The 24,693-nt window shown below is 44.4% G+C and overlaps 1 protein-coding gene and 1 long non-coding RNA gene across 6 annotated transcripts in view; one reads left to right on the top strand and one right to left on the bottom strand.

The window, feature by feature from the left end:
• The window catches only part of LOC132252098 (uncharacterized), a 30,513-nt gene extending 12,461 nt beyond the window's left edge, over nucleotides 1-18,052 (bottom strand). The window contains exons 1-2 of the long non-coding RNA XR_009463844.1: nucleotides 17,991-18,052; nucleotides 6,171-6,245 (exon numbers count right to left, since the gene is read on the bottom strand). This is a non-coding gene — a long non-coding RNA (uncharacterized LOC132252098). The remainder of the gene's footprint in view (nucleotides 1-6,170; nucleotides 6,246-17,990) is intronic.
• TNRC6C (trinucleotide repeat containing adaptor 6C) overlaps nucleotides 1-24,693 on the top strand; it is a 619,746-nt gene that overhangs the window by 15,489 nt on the left and 579,564 nt on the right. For all 5 annotated transcript variants that reach the window (XM_059732172.1, XM_019494291.2, XM_059732174.1 and 2 more), the window contains exon 2: nucleotides 9,517-9,617. In XM_059732172.1, coding sequence (XP_059588155.1) covers nucleotides 9,561-9,617 — 57 coding nt within the window. In that variant the 5' untranslated portion in view covers nucleotides 9,517-9,560. The remainder of the gene's footprint in view (nucleotides 1-9,516; nucleotides 9,618-24,693) is intronic.

Raw genomic sequence — 24,693 nt, 5'->3', positions numbered from 1 at the left:
ACAGTCACCACCCCTCCATCCGACTTTCTTTAGAATACTCCAACACCAACATCCCCTTTTTAGACACAATGATCAGTATCCAGAAGGGTAAAATACAGACCACAGTATACAAGAAACCCGCAGACCAACGTACATATCTGCACAGAACCAGCAATCACCCTAAACACACCAAAAAAGCTGTGATATACAGCCAAGCCCTCAGATACCACCGCATCTGTACTGAAGAGCACACCTGGGATTGCCACCTCACCAATCTTAAAAAGGCTTTCACCCAGCAAGGACACTCCTCCAGAGAGGTAGATCACACGTTTGAAAGAGCCACCTGGATACCACGTGAAGAACTGCTGCAGTACAGAAGAAAAACACCCACAAATTGCACACCGCTGGTTATGACCTATCACCCATCCCTTGAACCTGTACGGAAAATCCTCAAAAAATTGCAACCCATATTAGAAAAAAAAAACTATTCTTAAAAAGATCTTCCCAGAGCCACCCATCCTAGCCTTCAGACAAGCACCGAACCTCGCCAACCTCATCACCAGAAGCAAACTTCCTCAACACCAGAACATACCAAAAGGATCCAGACCGTGCCAGGACAAGAAATGCAAAACCTGCCAACACATCTCCACCACCCCCACTATCACTACACCCCACAACAGAGCCATCAGTATCCCAGGATCTTACAGCTGCACCTCCAGAAATGTGATATACCTCATCCAATGCACCAAATGCCCTGATGGAAAATATGTAGGAGAGACCAGACAACAACTGGGCACCAGAATGAACGCACACCGGAAATCCATCAAAGACAGAAACACCCAATTACCGGTGGGGGCACATTTCTCACAGGAGGGCCACTCTCTCTCCAATATCTCAGTCCTGATCCTCAAGGGAAACTTACACAACACATCCCAGAGACGAGCCTACGAGCTCCATTTCATCAACCTGCTGGATACTAGAGATCAGGGACTAAACATAGACATTGGATTTTTGATACATTACAATCTGCCTGGCAATGGACTCCCCAGCCCAGCCCAGCCCCTGGCTTCTTTACTTTTCATTCCATCCAGGAAGAGCACACACCAACTGCTGAAACTTCCTTAGCCTGACGAAGGGTTTTTGAACCCAAAAGCTTGCTTATTAACTATTCTCCAACCATTTGGGTTGGTCTAATAAAAGATATCAAATTCACCCAAGGAACCGTGTCTGCCTATGAAAATTCAAAAGCTATGTTTTGGATCGATCAAATAATTTCATTTGGATTTAGATTTATTTTCTTTTTATTGTTCTTATACAATAAAGGGCTTAGTCTGTCTGTTTGTTTGTCTATCTGTTCATATGCTCTTGGAACACTCTGATTGGTTAGTGAAACAACCAATCAGAGTGCGGAATGCCATCATGATGGAGGGGACGGAGCGGGTGGAGAGGGTGAGGCCAGCAGCACTGGAGGTGTCAGTGGTGCAGGATGCTGGCGGAGGGGGATGGAGAGGATGGCAGGGCAAACTTCCCCGCCCTGCTCCTAGGAGGTGGTGGTGGCAGCGGCATGGGGTGATGGGTGGTGGCGCCCCTCCCTCCCATCCCCCATCATTCTTGATGGACAATTCACTAGTTTTTAATATTTTAGCAGTAGCAATAAACAAAATTTTCTAAATTCAAAATTGAAATGGTGCACTCTGAAAAGATGTGTCAGTCTTATCAAATAGCTTTTTTCCATTTTTTTCAAAATGAATTTTTTTTTTTCAAAGTCAGTGAGTTTCACAAAGCATTCCCTTTTCATGAATTAGTGTTTTTCGTAGAAAAAAAATCCATGAGAAATTTCAGATAAAGGTCCTATCTTCGTTTCACGTGCTGTACCAACGCTACTTCATTTTGGTCTGCTTTGTTCTCTTTTGGTTTAGATGCCAGCTTAGCTCAGGTACAACTTCTGCCCAGTTACGTGTCTTCTGAACTCTGCTGCATGTCCAGGTGTTGAAGGTGCCCGTACGAGCCATGATCAACTGGCCACTAAGAAAAAGCTCAAAAGGTCATGCTTAAAAGAAGTGTACAGGTCCTGTGGGGTGAAAGTAAGTCTTCACCACTGCTCAGGGTCCGTTTCAGCACTAGAAAACCAATGAGAAGTCACTTTAACTTTCTTTTTGACTGAATGAATGCACCAATATCGTGAGCACGCAGAGTGCTTTAAAATGGGACAAGCATAAGCGTAGTCTCCTAAGTATCAGCTCTAAGTTAGTTTTCTGTCACACTGTAACCTGAATAAATACCTTGTTTAGCATCTTCTTTATGCAAGAGTTTGAGGTGGATTCTCTCAGCAACAGTGGCTGCCTCATTGTGCACTACCAAAGTCAGGTGATACAGGTCATTATAACATGATCCCTGTTTGGAGGGGTGGTAAAGGAGTCGTGTCCATATTGTGAATTATTTATTTATTTATTTATTTATTTATGAATACAATTTTTTTTAGACTATACATAATCATGGATCTGAGTAACCTTGACTTCCTAAAGGATTTTTTTATTTGTTTTTTTGCTTAGGGCATATAGAAAATTGGATGTTTTATACATTCTGTATAGACAACCTGGAAGATGTTTATGTGTATTTCTGAGAGAGCTGTGATAGCTGGAGGTCTGTCTAGATTTTACAGTGCTGTGTGTTTTGTAGGGGCATATTAAGGTTATTTGGATTCTAGGCGTGGAAAATACTTCTGCTTTTGAAGGTAGGGGTGCATATATGAGAGGGGTTTTCTTTTAAGTTGTTTTATGAATGCGCTCAAACCTTAGCTTGATTTGCCTTAAGACATCTTACCTATGATTTAAAATGTATCTTTTGGAAAAAAATAGAGAGAGAGTCCAAGTGTGTGTGTGCGTGTGTATTTGTTTTGTAAGAATCAGGTCTGCACCTATGACAATGATTCAAGCAGTGAATGTGCTTTACTGGTGTTACACTCAGTGAATTGGTACCGAACATGGTGTATTTGCCTATGAGTTCTTTGGCTGCTGTGTCTGATACATGAGTGACAGTCTTGCCCACAGGTAGGGCACACCTACGCGCTAGCAATGCTCTGAATCCGAGCAACAGATTCTTTCCTTTTCTTACGACAGTCATCACCAAACTTGATCCAGTTTGTCTCATAGCGCCTCATTCCATCCATCAACCAGAGCGGCATTCTGCACTCCTTCCCCATCATCCACAGAGATTCAAAGGGTGCTATGTCATCTTTACAAACATCCCGAAATCTGTGCAGCGGTCTGCCTCTCTCTCTAGACCCTTTGCAAGCTTCAGAGTACAACACATTCTTTGGGATCCTGTGATCCACCATTCGCTTGACATGACCAAGCCCACTCGAGTCTTTTCTTACTAATCAACATTCCCATGAGTTACATACCAGAACAGTTTAACACTGTTAACTTTTCTGTTTGCAAGATATCTGCCCGTTTGCTGAAGTGGAGAATATCAATAACTTATCTTACTCAGGCTGTGTCTACTCAAAACACTTTTTTGGTGAAAATTGTTGGTTTCTAAACCCAGCACAGGTGGCTCTCCTGTTGATGGGAACTATAGCATTTGGCAACATTACAAATCATCCGGAAGTAAATCCAAGCAAGTCTTTATACTCCCATTTTAAAAACATGGGCAATCTCTAGATCTTCCTCTAAACTAGGGCCCCAACCATTTCTGTCACTAGTGCAACTATGGTGGTATTAGTAACAAAAGGACATGCTCAGCAGAGAGAGAGAACTTTCTAGCAATTAGGTAAAAGTTTAATCCAGATCCCACCACCTTTTGAAACATACTCATGACTGACAGAGAAACTGTGGGAAAGGCAGGTATAATTTTTTTGTGGATTTATTGGACCAACTGCATGGTTGGGATAGATTTAGACTACTGACAGATATTTATATAAAGGTAGGGGTGCGCGTAGTGGACCTTATTCAATTCAGATTCAGATTCGGCCTGAATCAGGGACAGCTATTCGATTCTTTGATTTGGATCACTGTCCTCGATTTGATTCAGCCAAATCCAAATCTGCAGATTCGATGTTGATTCAGACACAGACATAGCTTTAAATGTTTTTTCTACATACCTTGAGGTACAAGCATGGCTTGTGAATGCTGCGATGCTGGGGCGCGTGGAGCGTCCCACAGGAGTGCAGGGTGCCCTCCATGTGCTCAGTGGCAAACCCAGAAGTGGACCAGAAGTACTTCCAGTCCACTTCTGGGTCTGCTGCGGAGTGCAATGGGGGCCCCCCCTGAGCCTCCCTGGCTCAGCGATCAGCCACAGGAGGACCCTGGGTGCCCCCCCACCCCGACCCTGGAGACACCAGTCATCAAGCCAGGTTGGTGCAGGCCTCCCCCCCGCACGCTCCCCAGCAGACCCAGAAGTGGACCGGGAGTGCTTCTGGTCCACTTCCGGGTCTGCTGCTAAGCACTCTGGGGACCCCCCCCACACTCCTTTGGCACACTCCATGAATGCTGCAATGCTGGGGCGCATGATCTGCCTGCTACCTAGAGGTATGTAGAAAAAACATTTAAAGCTGTGTCTGTGTCCGAATCTCCAAATCTCTCCGAATTGATTTTGCAGGATTCTGATTCAATTCGGATTTGGCAATTTGGCCACAAATCAGGCTGAATCTCCGCTGAATCAAATCGGGGACCGAAGCTTTGCACAACCCTACATAAAGGCACAATGCCTCATAGATTCATAGATGCTAGGGTCAGAAGGGACCTCAACAGATCATCGAGTTTATCAGTTTATCCTGCCTAGGCAGAAAAGAGTGCTGGGGTCAGATGACTCCAACCAGATGCCTATCCAGCCTTCTCTTAAAGACCCCCAAGGTAGGGGAGAGCACCACCTCCCTTGGAAGTCCATTCCAAATTTGGGCCACCCTTACCATGAAGAAATTTTTCCTGATATCCAGCCTAAATCTGCTCTTTGTCAGTTTGTAACCATTGTTCCTTGTTACCCCAAGAGGCGCCCTGGTGAACAGAGCATCTCTGATCCCTTGCTGCGCCCCCTAGTGAATTTCTAGGTGGCCACGTGTTTACCTCTCAGCCTTCCCTTGTGGAGGCTGAAGAGGTCCAGGTCCCTCAATCTCTCCTCATAGGGCTTGTCCTGCAAACCCGTAACCATATGCGTGGCTGTCTTCTGGACCCTCTTGAGTCTATCAACATCGTTCTTGAAGTATCACTTCCTTGGCTCTATTCATCATGAATCTGCTAACGCATGATAAAGTGCAGTTAGCTTTGCTGATGATTTTGTCACACTGATGACTCACGTTCATCTTGGAGTCCACTATGACTGAGATCCCTTTCTGCTTCTGTGCTGCTGAGAGGGTCACTTCCCAGCCAGTAGGTTTGCTGGATATTTTTGCGCCCTAGGTGTAGCACTCTGCATTTGTCCGTGTTGTACTGCATCCTATTGTACTGCCCACTTTTCTAACCTGTCCAGGTCTGCCTGCAATCGTTCCCTACCCTCCAGAGGATTCACTTCACCCCACAATTTAGTATCAGCCACAAACTTGGACAGAGTACACTTCACACTCACATCCAAGTCACTGATGAAGATACTGAAGAGTACAGGTCCAAGGAATGAACCCTGCAGGATCCCACTACACACATCCTTTCAGGTCGATATCAACCCATCTTCTACCACTCTCTGGGTGTGACTGCTAAGCCAAGTTGCCATCCACCGGACCATGTAAACATCTATGTCACAGCCTCTTAATTTATTTATGAGAATGGGATGAGATACCATATTCAAGAAAACAATATCCACCCCTACTACTGTGTCTAAGCATTTTGTGACCCTGTCATAAAACAAAACCAGATTGGTCAGGCATGATCTACCTGCCATGCCACGTGCACGTGGATGCACAATTTTGGGATTGGGGATCAGATCCCAATCCGCCCTATTTGCCAGGGCAGGTGGAGCCTGGTGTCATAGTCATGGGCTTCCCCTGCACCAGGAAGTTGAAAGCCGGGTGCCTGACAGTCAGGTGAATGTCAGCCCAGCAGGGCCAGTTTCAGACCCCAGTGCAGTCCTGACTTTGCCTAACATTCAATTTAAGGCATGATGGAAAGGAGCCACAAAAACATTGTACTTTTTTGTGTAAAAAATGACATGTTAAGTGTAATGTCTGCCATGGACCTTAGACAGTAATACAAAAAAATTACCTTTCATCTTCAGTAAAGCATGGACATTTTTTTTTAATGGAGGAGGTTTCTGTCTTTCTGCTTTCCTAGCAAGTTCTGAAGAAGTGAAAGAAGAGAAAGTATTACTAGAATAGTTTTGTAATCATAACTGCATATACATTATATGCAAACAAGGAAAGAATAGCTACTGCCTAGTTGAGGCTGAAGATTGGGACTCAGGAGATCTGGGTTCATTTCTTAGTTCTGCCATAGACATCTTTTATGACATTGAGCATATTACTTGATCTCTCTCTCTGCTTTTATCATCCACTGAAATAAAGATAATATACTTGTCTGTTTAGATTAATGACGTTCCTAGGTGTGCATGTACAGTGCCTAGCACAATGGAGCTTCATTCTTGGCTTGGGCTCCTAAACACTATTGGATTACAAAAGATAAATTGCCGAAAGAAAGGGTGTTTTTGTGCTGATGCAGAGTAAAGTGTAGTTACCTTTGGGCAGTTGTGAAGTGCCAGCCTGCAGTTAAATTCACTATGTGAATGAGCACAGGAACAATACAAACAATTTACTATCCTATTGCAAAGATAGTGCAACCAGGTCCATAAAAGGCCACATAAAGGGAGTCTGGGTGGGAGCTGGGAATACATTAAAGAACAGACTTCTCCCTTAATTTAATAGAAGGGTCCATTCAACAGAGAATATATTGTAAAGCTCTCTCAGGTTGGATGGCCTCCTATTGTGTCTGGCCTTTGAAGTGCTGATTAGCTGGGCTGGAAACACGCTGATAAAAAGTTAATTTCTATTTGCTGTTGCTTTGTAATTGGATGAACACGAAAGCAATTAAATATTAAAACATACAAACAAATAACGAAGTCACTGTAATTAGCCAAAGTTTGATCACTGTCATATTTATTTAGGAGGAGATGATACATCTCAGCAGGTGACATTTTAAATACCCTTGGCCGCTTTGGTGTTGTCTTCAGAGAATGCTGAATAATGTACGGAGGATTTAATTAAACCCCATTGTAAATCAGCTGTGATGACAGGGAAGTGACAGCCACATGTTGAAAAGAGAATTAGGCCGCAGCAAGAGATATTAATTAACTATTTTCTATAGAGTTCAACTAAAGCTTTTTGCACTGAGGTTTGAGTTTTTTGTGACGAGGGGAACTTCCTTCTTGTTGATGAGGGTAGGCTATTATTTTGAAATTATTTTACTTAAATTTCAGACATACTCCCTAGAATGCTATCTTTCATCCTAGGATATCCATGGGTATGTGGGATTAGTCCCATAGTACTGTTGGGGAAACTGAGACACAGAGCAATAATGTGATTTCGCCTATAAGCACAGGTCTGTGGTAAATCTAGGAATGAAACCCAGTTCTTATGCATCCCATTTCAGTGTATAGAAGCTGCTTCTCTATAAAAGATGCTACAAAGGATTTCATAAAATGGATGCCTGGGATATTCATAGCCCATGGGCCGATGTACCAAGGAAGACAAGGCTTTCTAACGGTATTGGGGTCTAATGGTATTCACCAGCTGTTTCTTCAGTGTGAATATGAGTATTTTTTTCATTTCCATGAGCAGTTAATGGAAACAGCCTGATGAGAGATCTTTTTTTTTTGTGATGAATGGATGAAGCCTATGGAAATGCTGGTGTGAATCTTTGTGCTCTTAAAATAAGAGGAGGAGGTACTTCCTTATGTTTTTACAGCATTGTTTGCATGAACATAACTAAATGTTCGTTACTTTAGGTCAGTGCGGGCCACACATTTCAGCAGGCATGCCACAAATTATTGCTCCATCCTCCCCTAATGCTATTCCAATCCCCTTCCCCTGCCCAATCTGCTGCTCTGCTTTCTGTTCCCTGCCCCATCTGCCACTGCACTGCCTGTCCCTTCCCTGATCTGCTGCATGCCACCTTGTGGCACCTGTACTGCAGGTTGGCCACCCTATTTTAGGTTATCCAAACTCCTTTAGATTAGAAATCTTTCCAGAACAGACTTTCTTAGGTGACTGTGACTGAACAAAGGCATGCCTAACTGAAAAGTAAAGGTAGCCAAACTCTTGGGAACACCTACAATTCCCTTTGTTTTGAATTTGAAGTAAATTTTTTTCAGTCCATCCTTTACCCGATGTGTATGTTCCACCCCTGTTTTTAATAGACTGTATGCAGTGAAAACTGCCTGTACTTTATGAGGCTATGGGGAAATACTATCATAGTCAAAATATTGAGGCACTCTAGTACATATAGCCAGTAGTTAGAGAAGAACTTTGAAATGGGATGTAATGAGTATAGATTCTGGGGGGAAAAAAGAAAAGATCCAAAGCCCAGAATAACTATGTAGCAAAAGCAGAGGAAGGAAAGCTATGATAGAACTGTATGAAGTAATGAACGTACTGTGTCAGGCACTCAGATGTTCCTGTTAGTTTGTATCCATAATATAAAAAGAAATTAAGTTGCAATAAATGTATGAAGATAGATTTTTTTTACTCATCTTATGATTTACGTGTGGAACTCATGATTGAAGGTTTTGAGAGTATAGAGCCAAATAGTCTTGTATGATTTGTAATAAGCTATTAGGTTTTTATACAAATGATATTAACATCTGTTGTTATACCCGCTAGAGTGAAATGAAAATAACTGCTGTCATGTATCAAGGTGAAAACTGGCCGTGAGCTGGGATTAGGAATAAATGTAACTCTAAGGCATAATGTTTCTAAGTAGGTATATTACGGGGGTTTTACCCATTCACTGAAGCATCTCCTATTAGCCACAATCAGATTCAGGGTAACAGAATCTTCTCTTCACCTATGCGCTCTGATATTATGTCTAGAAATTCAATGTGAAAAAGGGCACATTTCTAGAGCATCTCCAATTGATCCTTCAGCAAGTGAAAGCATCTACACAACGACTCATTCTCAGGGCTTAAGATACAGCACAATAATGAACGGCTTCTGTACATGCTTAAACTCTTGAAAGATGAGTGGGGTCCAGTGCTAGGAATATTATTCTTGTTATAACAATCCAGAAGAGTTGGGCTTATGTCTTCAATTCAACAAAGCACTGAAATGAATATTTAATTATAAATATGTGAGTAGCCTCTTGGCTAGACCGTTGCTGCTTACATGGTCAGAGTTAAGAATGTGCAGCATCGAGGCTTGGGTAAAATACTGTTCAAGGACAAGGCTAATGAGTGATTAACCAGTATAAGGGCCTGTGCGGGGAACAGGGCAACATGATTGGATCAGTCTGGCAAGGCAGTCAGTGAAGTTTGTGAAGCCATGATGTGATTTAGCCACACCATTAACCTCTACATTTTTCTTCCCATTAAACCAAATAACCTCCTCATCTTCTGTTACAGGGTCACCATTGATTTTTGGGGGCCTCAGGAGAGGATGAGTTTGAATGGCGCTGTGTGGAAAGATCAGCAAAGAAGAGTCTATGGTCCTTCCTGATCATCAGGTAAGGTGATGCACCTAGGATTTCTCAGGTGCTGCTTTGGTGCTTCCTGTTATGGTTTGCCTATGCGTCTTTGCCTTCCAAAGCCCTTATTCTCCTCTCACCCCTGCCAGTGTAAATGAGGAGTGATTATGTAGATCAGAGTGCAAAGATGTACTTTACTTCTCCACTTCCCAGGGGTGCAAAATTTACTATAGCAACTCAGGAGAGGGCCCTGGGCATCAGCCTAGAAAGCTCAATGAAGATGTTTCCTCAGTGACTGTAGTCACCAATACAAATAAGAAGGTAGCACATATAAAGAGTGGACTGGAAATATTATGGAAACTTTATAATGTCATTATAATAATCAATGACACTGCCTCATTCAGATACTGATATACAGAAATGATACAAGTATCTATTAAATAATAAACAGAAGTAGTTTGGGGGTATCTATTCTCTATGTCTTGTAACCTATGGAAGAAGTTCAACAAAACTTAAATGTGAAAAACTCAGAATCAATAAAAGCAAATATGTCTTCATATGGCATGAAATTAAAACTGTGGAATTCATTGATCTAGCACATTGCTAGGGCCAAGAACTTAGGTTCAGTGAAGGTCTGGATGTATTATATGGACAATAAGGATATACAGAGTTATCTAGTGGGCAATAGGCCTGTGCGAATAGGGAAGTATTTGATTCAGATTTGGCTGATTTGGAGGATAGTGATTCAATTCAGAAACTCAGATCGCTGTCCTGAATCAATTCAGCTGAGTTGGCTTTGGAAGATTCAGCACCAATTTGGGGAGATTCAGCCATAGACTATAATAGGAAATAACTGAAATACCTATAATTGTCATTTTTGGCTGATTCAGATAAAAATTACAGGGATGGTAGCCCCTTCTGAGGGCATGAGGCCTACCAAGTTTCAAGGAGATAGGTGCAGTGGTTTGTGGGAAACTGCACCTCAAACTGCTGAAAGCTAAAATCGTGTCATGTGTATGTTAAGGGAGATTTGGATGAAAACAGCGGAGGTGGTAGCTAGGGCTGTGTGAAATTTCACCGGCCATTTCATTTTGACACTGTTTCAACCAATTTTGAGGTCAAAACAGCAAAAGTGGAATGAAACAAAGGCCATTGAAATGCCTCAAAACAAAATGAGGCGGGTCAAAACGTTTCAAACGTCGCACCACGCTGGATCGCGCTGGGGTGGTGAGGCAGCCTAGCTGGGCTGCTTTCCCCGTCCCCCATGTTACATTGCGCCAGGGGTGGGAATCAGCCCAGCTGGGCTGCCTTCCTGTCCCCCATGCTAGATTGCACCGGGGGCTGGAGGCAGCCCAGGTGAGCTGCCTTCCCATCCCCTGTACTAGATTGCGCCAGGGGAGATCTAGTGCAGGGGATGGGAAAGCAGCCCAGCTGGGCTGACTTCTGCCCCCAACGCGATCTAGTGCTGGGGATGGAAAGTCAGCCCAGCTGGGCTGACTTTCCATCCCCAGTGAAACGTCAAAACAGTCTTTCTGTTTCAATGGAATGGAACAGAACGTCGAACTGTGGAAACTCAAGGTGAGACAGAATGGTGCCATTTCGCACAGCCATAATGGTAGCCCCTTCTGAGGGCATTAGGCCTGCCAAGGTTCCTGGAGATAGGTGCAAGGGTTTCACTGCCAGGGAAAACACAGCTTTCTTTTTAAAAAGTGTGTGGGGCAGGAGAACCCAAAACCAAATGTAAATTGAAAGAAATGGATTGGATAGGGATAAGTAGAGGGATTCTAGTTAGTAAGCTATATCCAATCCTTTCCAAGACCAGAAAGTAGCAGGCGACTGACTAGGTAGGAAGCTAAGCCAGTCCAGTACCTTTCAGATGCTGTTGCTCAGGCAGAAACAGCTCACAAAAGGCACAGAAAGCCTGCAAACAGAGGCTTATATGCTGTTTCTATGTCCCTCCCCCAGAGCACTGTGACTGGAAGGAGACTCAGGGAAAGATCACAGTCACTGGCCAGCTACAGATGTCAGTCTCCACCTACCCCCCCCCCCACTCCTCCCTCTTCTCAGTTTCTGTTCCCCTGAAAGACTGGCTTCCAAATCTCTGAATCTTTTCTGAATTGATTCACAGGCTCCAAATCAATTCAGAGGTTTTATTTCTTCTCCTGATTCAATTCGGGTTTGGTGAATCGGGCTGAATCTTCTCCAAATCGAATCGCAGACTGAAGCTTTGCACGCCCCTAGTAGGCAACCGTTGATCCTCTGGATCATGGTGTACACTTGATAGGACTAGTCAGGTGCCTGATGAACCCATTTGTGGCTGACAAACCCAATTTGAGAGTGATGCAGCTTGTTATAAGCTTCACAGATCCATTCATTGTTTAAGTTGGAGTCCAAATTTACACATGATGCTTTCTTCTTTCTTGTTTTGCTTCCATCCTGGCTCAAAGCCATTTTATGTTGAGCTGCACTCAGTGCCAGATGTTTCCTCCAGATGAGATGGGATTCTGGGTGCTTCTCCCAGCTTTCTACATTGATACTGAACAACTTCATATAATTTTTGCATATATCATGGTATTGCCATAGAACAGGCTTGTCCAACATGCGGCCTGTGGGCTACCATGCGGCCCGCCAAGCCATTTTCTGAGGCCTGTGGTGCTGTGACAGGAAATGAAAGTAAACACTGTTTACTTTCATTCCCACCCCTTGTCCCTCTGCCAGCCCCTCAGCAGCTTCCTAATGGCTGCTGAAGGGCTGGGGAAGGGACAAGGTTCCCACACGCACCGCGTCAGCTTGACATTGCTGACGTGGTGCGGCTCCTCCCCTCCCCCCTCATTTCAAGGTGTCCCTTCCTCGCCCCACCCCTCCCTTACTCATTTGCATGCCAGCTCCTCCCCTCTCCCACATTGCAGGGTTTCTGTTCCTAGCCCCACCCCTCCCTTCCTCATTTGCATGCCGGCCCCACCCTGCGCCAGTCCCCGCCGGCCACGTGGGCTGGAGCAGGTCGTGGTGCAGTGGGCAGGTGGGTGCAGGGAGTGCAGATGCCGGCTTGGAGGAATGCTGCGGCTGGGCCTGCAGGAGATGCTGTTGCCACTGCTGCTGTGGCTGTCAGGGCAGGAAGCTGGCACCGCTCCTGCCTCCCCACATCCCCCTGTGCCCGCAGACATTGTGCTGGGGGTGGTGAGTTGTGGGCTTCAGGGAGGGAGGAACCCCTGGAGCTTGGGCTCAGGCTGTCCTGGGAGAGAGGGAGCAGGGGGGTGTCCCTGCACATTCCGCACCCCCCTATAAAGTCCCCACAAGTCCCCTTGGCTGCTGATCCCAGGTGCACAGGTGTGGGAGCATCCTCGAGGCCACCCAGGTGGCAGGGAGGACATGGCAGGGTCAGGTGACACCCCTTGACCCCTGCGCCCCCAGGCTGCGGCCGGACTGGACAGGCCACACAAGCGCCTGCTCCTGCCAGCCCGCTGGGTGATAAAAAGTTCATGATCCAGCCCCACGTTCAAAAAGGTTGGACACCCCTGCCATAGAAGGTGACTCCACTTTCTAAAGCCATCTCAAATCTCACTATACTAAATATTTTGGGGGATATGGGCTTCTCCCATTCTCTTGACATGGCCAATCTGTTGCAACCTTTTCTCCTTGATAGTGGTTTTTAAGTGTCAATCCTGTATGCTCCAGTACCTCTGTGTTTGGTATTCTGTCGTCCCACTTTATTTTCACAATCTTATCCAGACATTTCATGTGGAAGCTGTTCAGTCTCTTGATATACCTAGCATATGTAGTCCTCATTTTTGAACCATAAAGCAGGATCACAGCACACAAGTCTCGTAGATTCACATCTTCACCTTAGCTGATAATTTGCTGTTATTCCATGCACATTTCTGTAATAGCCTGAAATTCTTAGCTGTTTTTCTGATCCTGTTTGTCAGTTCAGTCTGAAGGTCAAGATTCCTGCTGATCTTGGAATCCAAGTAGCAAAAACTGCCAATGACACCAAGAGATTTATCCTCCAGACTGATGTCAGGTATTGGTCCTTTCACCCCTTGGTACATGATCACAGTCTTCTTGAGACTAATTGCCATCCCAAAGCTCTTACATGACTCATAAAATCTGCCCAAGAGATTTTGCAGAGAAGATTTACTGGAGGCAAAAAAGGCCTCATCATGCACAAATAGGCAGTCTCTCAGTTCATTCACCTTGATTTTCCTTCTAAACTTTGCAATGTTGAACAAGTCTCTATTTAGTCTGGTTCGAAGATAAATGCCATCATCACAGTCCTTGAATGTATGAAGAAACAGGAATGAAAAGTAGATGTTAAAAAGTATAGGAACTAAGACATACTTCTATTTCACCCCATTGTTTATGTCAAAGGCATTTGAGTCTTTGTTTTCATACACTATAGTTGCCTTTGTACCTTGATGTAATGAGCAAATGATGTTCATCAGCTTGGGGGGACAGGCTTGTTTCTTCAGAACAGTAAAAAGTCCTGTCTGTTGACTGTATCAAAGGCCTTCCTCAGATCAATGCAGACTCTGTACAGTGTTATTTGTTTTTCTCTACACTTCTCTTGCAGTTGCTTGACTGAAAATATCATACTGATGGTGTGCGTCCAGAGTGAAAATCTCATTGACTTTCAGGATAGATTCTTTCACCTAGAGATTGCAGCCTAGGGAGCGTGATGTGAGTGACAATTGTTCTGATGATGTTCAACAGGGAGATACCTGTATAGTTGTCACAGTCACTTCTATCCCCTTTGTTTTTGTATAATTGTTCAACCCGAGTGTCTTTGAAGTCTTGTGGTACTGCTTGAGAGCAGTATAACTTCATGAAGCTTTCAAAGTAATTTATTGTTGGCACATTTGTAGATTTCAGTAGGCAAACAGTTGTTGCTGGATGCCTTGTTCCCAGGAATTGATTTAATGGCTTTCTGCAAATCTTCTAATATAGGCTTGTTGTCTAAATCTATCATAATTTTGAACTGTGGTAATTCTTGGAGCTCTTTGTGTTTGATTTTAGTCTCACTGGAGTATATAGTTCTGTAGTGTTCAATCCAGCACTAAAGTTGTTTTTGTTTATCAGTGAAGTTGTTTTCTTTTTGACTGGACCAATTGCTCATTTGATGCCTTCATACATTCCACGGCTATTGCATGAGTCAGCTACTTTCTGAAAATCATTGTGACAGGGGGGCCGTCTCAAGGTTGGTCCTCCATTGGCCCGCCCACCTGTCCCTGGGCTAACTGCCTGCCTCACTCGTCTGCCATGCCTTGCTGCTTCATAATTGGTTCTAATTAGGCAGGAGGCTGCCCATTCTTGTCCCAATGCCAAGGGGGCACTCTCTGCAGCTCCAATCCTCCTCTACACTGCAGCCCAAGCCTCGCAGATGGCATCCAGGTGACACCATGCTCCTGGCCTATCACCAGACCAAGCTTAGCCCTCATTGTCAGGCCTCATTCATATACACACTTATACCACCCTCCTCTCACTAGGGTGTCTCACACTCCACCCCCTCTCACAGGGTCTCTTACATGTATTAACAGCCTTATACCGCCCTGCTACCTCTTGGACCGGCCCCTTAGGCCATAGGCTTTATCTAGCACACACCTTGAGTAGCAGACATACTGTCTTTTGGGCCTCTTCTGTGACCCTCACGGGGGTAGTGACCAGCCAATTACCTGACCTGGGCCAAGCTTGCCCTAGCCCTTCCTGGGGCAACTCTGCATGCACACATGTGCACACACTGGGCTCCCAGCCCTCTGGTTCCCCCCACACTGGGGCTCTACTTCCACCCTTTCACTGGGGTTCCATGTCTCTACCCCTTCACTGGGGCCTACCTTTACTGGGGCTCCTCATCTACCCCTCACTGGGGCTATGGGGCTTCCCTCCCTGGTGGAGGCTCAGGTGGCCATAGCCTTGCCTTACCCCCACTTCTACCCACAGAGATGTGGGGGGTAGGGGTTATTATGGTGCCCTGACCCACCTTCCACCAGGTTGGTAACTGGCCTGGTATTTTCTGGGGGCTCCCACACCACTGGGAGCGCCACCAGGCCACCCACTCCTGGCAGGGTGCAGTTTACAGGATGCAGTTTAAGGTCATGGTCAGAACCAAGAGCCTCCTGATCCTACCTGCAGATGTTCTGTTCAGCAGGTCAGCCAGGCAATGTTTCTGCCTGGCTGCCAGCAGTGAACTGCTCTGTTTATATAGGCAGCCATGGTTCTAATATGGCCACTGCAATCAAGCACCTGCTGGCTGCTTGACTAAGCCCTTAAAATGGCAGGTATCAACAGTGCCCTGCCACAATCATCATAGACTTTCATCCAAAAATCTTGGCCATACCTCTTAGCCTCCTTTTGCATTTCTCTTTGAGCCTTTCTCAGATTTTCTGGTTTTAAGGTATTGAGATATTTCTTATAGTTGGTTAATGCTATCCTTTTGTTCTCAACCAGTGGTACAAGGGTTTCGGAGTGCTCTTCAAACAAGTCTGCATTTTTTTTTCTGGCATTTTTTGCCAAACGCTGTTATAGCATTGTACATGTTCATTTTTAAACTTTCCTGAGCCTTCATAGATTTCATAGACATTAGGGATGGAAGGGACCTTGCAAGATCATTGGGTCCAGCCCCCTGCCCAAGGGGCAGGAAGTCAGCTGGGGTCAAATGATTCCAGCAAGATAGGCATCCAAGTGTTTCTTGAAAGTGTCCAGAGTAGGTGCTTGCACCACCTCCTGGGGGGGAATCTATTCCAGGTCTTGGGGACTCAGACAGTAAAGAAGTTTTTCCTTATGTACAGCCTAAAACAGTCTTGTAGGGGTTTGTGACTGTTGGACCTTGTCTTCCCTTGGGGTGCCCTGGTGAACAGACGTTCTCCCAGTTCCTGATGCACAGTAAACCCCTTATGTACATATAGGCTGCCATCAAGTCACCCCTGAGCCTACACTTTTCCAGGCTGCAGAGTCCCATGGCTCTCAGCCTCTCCTCATAAGGCCTGTTCTCTTGTCCTCTAATCATACACGTGGTTCTCCTCTGGACCCTCTCAAGCTTCTCCACATCCTTTCTGAATTGCGGAACCCAGAAATGGATACAGTATACCAGCTGTGGCTTCACCAACGCCAAGTAAAGTGAGAGGATGACTTCCTGGATCTTGCTTGAGTTGCATTGGTAGATGCAAGCCAGAGTTTTGTTTGCTTTGCTGGCTGTGGCATCGCATTGGTGGATCATGTTCATCTTGTGGTCAATCATGGCCCCCAAGTCTCTTTCAGTAGTGGTGCTAGCGAGTGTAGCACTGTCCAGTCTATAAGTGTGATGTGGGGTTTTTTTCTCCTGAGGTGGAGTACCTTGCATTTCTCTGTGTTGAACGCCATCAGGTTTTGATCTGCCCACCTTGCAAGCCTGTCGAGATCATCCTGGATCATCAGTTTATACTCTAGGGCGACACACTTCCCCATAGTTTGGTGTCATCAGCGAACTTAGTCAGTCCACTTCTGACACCAGAGTCCACATCATTTATAAATACATTGAAGAATACAGGTCTGAGAATGGAGCCCTGGGAGACACCACTGGTCACCATGCACCATTTTGATGTAGTTCCATTGACTATCACTCTCTGGGTACATCCATGAAGCCAGTTCCTCAGCCATCGGACTGTAAGGTTGTTGAGGCCACAGTTCCTCAGTTTTACCATGAGAACTTCATGAGACACCAAGCCAAAGGCTTTCTTGAAGTCCAAATATATGATATCAACCTCTTCTCCTTTGTCCAGGCTTGGTGGCTGACTTGTTAGGTAAACTTGCTTTCACAGCTTTTCATTGAATAGTCTGAGTTTTTCTATGTCTTTAGTTTGGTCAATGTCTACCTGAAGGGGACTGGTAGTTTTGGTATGGTGGATTTTTTCTATATTTATTCTGACATTGTAGCAGACTAAGGTATGATCAGTGTCACAGTCAGCATGGTGATAAGACCTTGTATGCAGGATTTATTTCAGGTGATTACACCTGGTCAGCACTAGATCTAATTGGTGCCACTGCCCTGATGTTTCCATAATGTCTTTCTCATAATTTTCCCCAGGAAAGTAGGTATCAATAACACACAGATTTTGCCTTGCACACAGTTCTAACACTCGCTGGACATTTTCATCCATATTACCAATTCCACATTTGCCCAGAATACCCAACCAATTCTTAAAACTACATCCAACTCTACCATTGAAGTTGCTAAGTATTATAATGGTCTCATTTCTGGGAGCATTCTCAATCTCTTCAAGTTGTTGGTAGAAAACATTCTTTTCTTCAGTGCTAGCTTGAAGGGTAGGCACCTAGGCTAGGTACAGACAGCCAAAAAATCCAAGGCTGAATCAATTCAGTCTTTTCAGGTTAGTCTAATCTACACAGATTAAATTGAAATAGAAGTGAACATACATTTACCTTTGGCTCAGGAAATGCAGCCAGAAGCCAGGGGGTACTACAGCTTCCTTTTCCTGCTGCCCCTAAGGTCTCTGGGATTTGCAGTCCAGAATTACAGCAGCAGAACTCTGTAGGATTGCTCATCACTTCCTCTTCCTACTTCCAGGTGCCTCTGGGATTTGTAGTCCACAGTTGCAGCCAGCAGTAAGTTTGAATGGGGAAAGGGGTGTTTAATAGGGCTGTGCAAAGCTTTGATCCCTGATTTGATTTGGTGGAGATTCGTCCCCACTCAGCGGCCAAATCTCCAAACCTAAATTGAATCAGAGGACCCTTTAATCTCTCTGAATTGGATCAGCACCCTCTGAATTGATTCAGAAAGATTTGGCGATTCAGACATAGACACAGCTTTAAATGTTTTTTCTACATACCTCTAGGTACCAGGTGGCTCCTGAATACTGCAATGCTGGGGGGGCATACAGGAGTGCGGGGTGTTCCCCAGTGCGCTCAGAAGCAGACCCGAAAGTGGACCAGAAGCACTTCTGGTTCGCTTCCAGGCCCACTGGCCTCCCCTGGCTCGGCAACTGGTGTTTCCTGGTTCTGGGGGGGCACCTGGGGTCTCCCCATGGCCGATCACTGAGCTGGGAGGGCAAGGGGGGAGCAGTGTGCTCCCCAATGGACCTGGAAGTGGACCAGAAGTACTTCCAGTCCACTTCTGGGTTCACTGCTGAGCACATGGAGGCCCCCCCACACTCCAGTGGGACACTCCATGTGCCCCAGCATCACAGCGTTCACAAGCCACGCTGGTACCTTGAGGTATGTAGAAAAAAAATTTAAAGCTGTGTCTGTGTTCAAATCCCTGATTCTCCGAATCAGCATTGAATCTTCAGATTCGGATTCAACCAAATCGAATCGGAAACAGTGATCCGAATCAATAAATCGAATCGCTGTCCCTGATTTGGGTCAGATCCAAATTGCATAGAGCCTGCTTCACACACCCCTAGTGTTTAACACCCCTTCCTGGCCCCAGACCCCAGCTGGGGATTGCTGGGGGGGGCAGCTCCTTCCCCCTTCTCCCCCACCCGCATAGGCTAGGCTGCATCCTCAGCTGGGCTTACCCTCACACCCCACCCCTTTGTCAGCCAGCCCTCACTGCTCCAGCTAGGAACCAGAGTGGCAGAGCCAGCCCTGCTCTCCAGAGCAGACAGCCCAGCCCAGCCCAGGGCTAGAAAGCATGCTGGGATGTGGGGGGACTGTAATTGAACTTGAACCAGGAAGCGGTCTGGGACAGACGTTTCATCAACCGGTTTGACCCAAATCAGTTAAGCCTGATACTACATTCAGCCAGGTTTATCTTAAACCAGTTTCAGCCATTTTGAAACTGGTTTATGTGCACTGAACTTATGTTCTGTTACAGGTTTAAACCAGTTTCTGATTGCTTAAACTGGTTTGTGTGTAACTTCTGTCCCTAGCCCTAGATACTAAACAATGTGATGAAGCCATTCTGTGTACGCACTCTCAGCATCATGAGTCAAATAGATACAGTAGTGGGGTTTTCACAGAAAGACAGTAAGCTGTTTCTAATAGCAAAGCCTACTTCTCGCTCTCTCCTTTCTCCTGCTGGTTTCCTATGCCAGAATATGGTGTACTCATTCTCTTGGATAGAACCTGTATCTGAGAGGTGAGTTTTTGATAATGCAGTGATGTCAATTCTGAGTCTAGCCAATTTGTAGTTTAGTAGTGCTGTTTACTGATAATAAAGAGAGAATTGAATGGGAAATAAAACTTCATTTTTGGCTTAAAGGAATTGCTAAGTCTTGGGGTTTAGAATGAAGCCTTAAGGACAAGCAGATTATTTTACATCTGTCTACTGTGGGGTTCTTGTATCCTCCTGTGAAGCACCTTGTGCCAGAACTGTCCAGTCTGTAAGCCTTATGTTCTTCCATTGAAATCAGACTTACACTGGTATACATCGGGTATAAGGACAAGATGAATTGTGCTCTATATCTTTGTATATAGATAGGGATGTTAAGCCAGTTTCCACAAATCTCACTGACAGTAGCATAAGTAGGGTGGCAAGCAAGGCACCAGCCCAACTAGATACCAACTATGAGGGAGCACCAGAATCACCCCCTGGAGTATTTTCCATGGCAGGGGCAGCGCTGCACCAAGCAGTGTATCCAGGTGGCAGGGACAAGTGAAGTGAGCAGAACGGTGCTCCCTCCCACTACCCCTGGGAAGATTTAGTCCCAGCATGTGTAGCCCTGTGCTCATTATATATGTATCAGGAGGGGGACAGAGGGGAGGGAGCAAAAAGGACACTAGGGTCCTCTCCCAGGATGCCCAACCATGGACTGCTGTCATTGAAGTGGAGCTGATGCTGTAGAAGTAGCTCAGGGAGGTAAGCCTTCCCCAACCCATGCCCCAACATCTGGTCTACAGAGTCGGCATACCCCCCTGTGCCCTGCCTCTCCCCAGCCTGGAAGCTCAAATAGCTCACTACACTTCTGCTACTTGTGGCCTGGGGGACCCATGGTAGCTCAGTATTTTTCACAATTTGGTGCCACAGGAAACATTGGTCAACAGGCCAGGTATTCCCTGATCCCTTGTCTTCACTGCCAAAAGGGTGTTCATCTTCTGTATCATGATAACTATGATATGTTTGCATCTTGTACCAGTACAGACAAGGAAAATAACAAGAGACAAGGAACATATAGTTTTTACCACAATCGACACTTTATATCCTCAATGCTTGCCTGTGGTTCAGTTTGCCATATTTATTTATCTTGCCTTTTATCACATGGCAAACCTGCAGTGCTTTTTCTTTACTAAGATTTTGCAACAGGTAACTAATGCATGTTATAGTTATCCTAGAGTAAAACACACCTTTTTATGTATTTATTTTTTAGCCGTGAAGACAAAGCTTTAAGCATCTGCTCAACACTAGACTGAAGTTGTGTCAGAATAATGATTGGGCTGTAGGCAGTTGAGGCTTGACCCCAGAGGCTCACAATGGGGGCAATCAGGAACAGACAAGGTCAGGAAGCAATGGCTCTAACTAGAGTCGGGAGTTAAAGGATTAGGAGCAGGCAGGTCAGGCAGCCACTGCTGCTCTTTTTTTGCACCCTGATAAGTCGGTGTCTGGGGCTGGTGCCCTGCTTCCCCATCTCCTTCGTTAAGCTACTGCTGCCTGTTGGAGCATAGAGAAGACTGTGTTAAAAGATAATCTTTGGGGAAGAGGAGAGAAGGATAGGAGAATCAGCTCAGGAGACAGCTGCTGCACAGTGAAAAGTGCTGCATACCCTGTGTTTGCCACAGTTGGTTCATCAAAATTATCAGGGTTAATATAAAAAGCTACACATATGTTAGGTCTCATTTTAAATGGCTAATAGTGCAAAGCAACTGCATTTATCCTTAATGATTCATAGCATTGATGTGCTATCGTGCCTTTTTTCCAAGTATGGTAAAGCATTTCACAAAGGTTGGTAAAAATAATTGTACTAATGGAAAAAACTGAGGCACAGAGAGTATGGCTGTCTTGCTAAAGTCCCATAGTGAGATTTTGGCAAAGTGGATGTCTAGAAAAAATGTCTGTTTTCTAACTACTAAACTATGCTTCCCCACTGGCCATCTTCCAAAGGGGCCAGATATGATTAGACAGCCAGCAACTGCATATTGCTGTTGGAGAAGATACTGTTGTTACAGGAGGTCTCTAATGAGAGATGCCATCTTATGGGCAGTGCTAGCTGTGACACTTAGAGTTAAGGTCACCTGGTGCTTTCAGTTCAGTTGCTTACAACTTTGATAAATGTTAAGTACTGTGACTGGGATATATTTTGTAGCTGTGGTGGTCTGAGACAAAAAGAAATGCAAAACCTGGAGTTCTATCTAGGGTTTTGCATTTCAAATATTCTGACTGAAATTTTCCATCATATATTTCTCTCTCAGGCTGAATTTTTTTTTTTTTTTTTTTTAAATTTCAAAACATTACTCAGCCACGTCTCAGGATGAAGTTAGAGGAAAAATAAGGGTTGTTTGCAAGTAGTAAAAATAAATCTTAGCATACTTTCAGTGAGAAGCAGCCTTTTATTGAGAAGTACTAGTGCCCTCCATGTTTTTGAGTAGGAACTTGAAATTTGGCAGAATAGCCACCCTTGTTCTGAGAGATATTGTTCTTGTAAGAATTCAGCCAACTTCAGAGCCCCTACAAATATACTTACATATACTGGGCATAGGCTGACTAGTTTGGCAGTTAATTCTCTGAGAACTCTCTTTACAGACTGGTATTATCATGGATCAAATGATGGTAAAAGGGAGGTCTCAGAAAAGGTGCTTAAAGGAGGAGTGAAAAGAGACAAGGATCAGGAGAGGGCTGAGACATGGCCCAGAGGACAGGGTAGGAGACTGAGAGCAAAAGGGCCAAGAATGGGAAAGAAAGTCAATTTTAAGGGGGGATGGAAGAGACATGGGAAGAAGGTCTGGAACCAATAAAATATACCTTTTCAGAACATAAATTCATGGGCAGATCTAGGATTTTGAAATGGGGGGGGGGGGTTCATGTAATATGGTACATTATCACACATAACACAACATTTTTCTCCAGGTAAAGAGAAACTTGGCACTTCACTATAATGCTAGGGGGCTAGCATGATATTATTTAGTTTATGATGAAAGAAAAAAAATACAGCTAGTGGAGCATGCACTAATTTGCCAGATTATATATAAAATTTAAGAAAACACAACAAACTAGCCAAAAAAAAGTTGAAAGATATTGTGTCATTAGTCCTGTAGTCTTTATAATTAAATGTGCATCTCTTATTCCGATTCATAAAATAAAATCTAGCCTTCTTGAGCATCTTGATAGTGCCTCCAATAGTTGGCGGTCAGCCATGTCTACACTTGATTTAAGGTTTTTAACTACAGCTTAAAAGTCCACAGGGCTGGGAAATAGAGGAGAGAGATGACTAGAAATGGCTAATGGACAACAACATTACAGAAGAAAGGATAATTTGAATAGTGAAACATCGAGACTAAAAAGGATAGAGGGGTATTAATGCTGGTGGACTGGAGATGAACTATGAAGCCAATTGACTCTCAGCCTGGCCAGAATAGAAGTGCTGCGCCCCTCCCAGGCAATTGGTTTTAAAGTTTGGGTGGAGTAGGAATGGGGGGAGGGAAGAGGGGGAGCATGCAGCTGTACCACTGCACCTCCCCTGGATCCACCCCTGCGTGGATTAGAACCTAAAATTCATAAGTGCACCATTCCTCTGCTGTCAGCAAAGACTTGTGAAACCCCAGTGCAAAAAGTGACTATCTCCCTCTAATGGCTGTCCCAAAAGAGGCTGGAACTTACACTTTTTGCCAAGTTACACTATTAACTCAAGTGACAGGGGGCTATGCTAAATATTCTAGCCATGTTGATGAGCATATTGATGAGCATGATGGAAATTCTTTTTCTCTTTATTTTGCTTTGTTACTAATGCATAAAAATATACATTACAAAAGGTACTAAAGTTGCAAAGGAAAGCACTCAAAAGTCAGGAAATGCCCAAAGTTGGATGGGGAATCTTAATCAGGTCCCATTATGCCTACATAGAACATTATGGGAATATATAATGTTAGTATCTTCTATTATGTGAACACATAGCTTTTGCTGAGAGGATGCCAATGCTTACCTTGTTTAGTGAACAGGATGGACGGTTCTCAGGGAATGATGCAGGACTGTGTAGTGAAAGGGAAGTTACCTGCAGGATTCCTACCTTCTTTGATACAGAAGCTGGAAGGTGTGTAGAGCTGAGATGAGAACTCAAGAGTTCCTGGTTTGCAGCTCATTAATCATCCTCTAGGACACAGAAACAGTACATGAAGCAGGGGGTAGTGCAGGGAGATAAAGTATAGTCTCATGGCTAAGGCAGTTAAGGAAGTGCCCCTGGATTCAAAGAGACAGTGGTAGCATGTGTGAAGTGCTTTAAAATGCTAGGTTCTCTGAAAAGTCAAGTCTAAGGAATCTCAAATTAGAGATCTAAAATTAGCATGCCCTTTTGACCTCAATTCCTCATCTTTAACATAAGGATAATACTATCCTCATAGAAGGAAATTGTGAAGATAAATCAGTGTTTGTGAAGGTGCCACAAAAGCCCATGAGAAAATTAATAGTTTGGTATTCACAGCAGCGTTTGAATAGTGTGCACTGAAGAGGACATGAGGACATGCATTCACTGATGAGGATAAAACAAAATATTGAATAGCTGCTCATTAAGTGAGCATGATCCCCCTTGTGTATAAAAATGAGAGGGGCCTATAGAAAAAGTAGCATGCAGTCATATAATTACAGACTTCCTTGTAATATGTATGCCCAAGATGGCCAAATCTGGGACAGCCTTAATTCTGGTACTTCCTTTCTCTTGAGTACTTGACTCTGAAACTTTAGTGTTTTTAACATAGAGTTTTGGGATATAATATATAGTTAGTTAATAGATGAAGTACCAGTAGATGGCACTCAAGAATATAGAGCATAAGTCCTGGATACTGTCACACCAATAAAACTTCTTGTTGTGGACTGCAAATGGCTTCCTCTTTGCAGCTCTGTATATCAGCTTTTTTGACAATAGTCACATTCTGGTCAAGAAATTCAGTTCACAGAGCAAGGGAACCAAATATTTGAAGCAGCAGCAGTTGTTGGCTGATCAGACCTTTTGCCTGATCATCTCAATTTTGTTTTTACCTC

This window comes from Alligator mississippiensis, chromosome 8, assembly GCF_030867095.1.
Source record: "Alligator mississippiensis isolate rAllMis1 chromosome 8, rAllMis1, whole genome shotgun sequence".
NCBI lineage: Eukaryota > Metazoa > Chordata > Crocodylia > Alligatoridae > Alligator > Alligator mississippiensis.
Note: the sequence above shows the minus strand (reverse complement) of the source record. Positions and strands in the feature narration are given on the sequence as shown.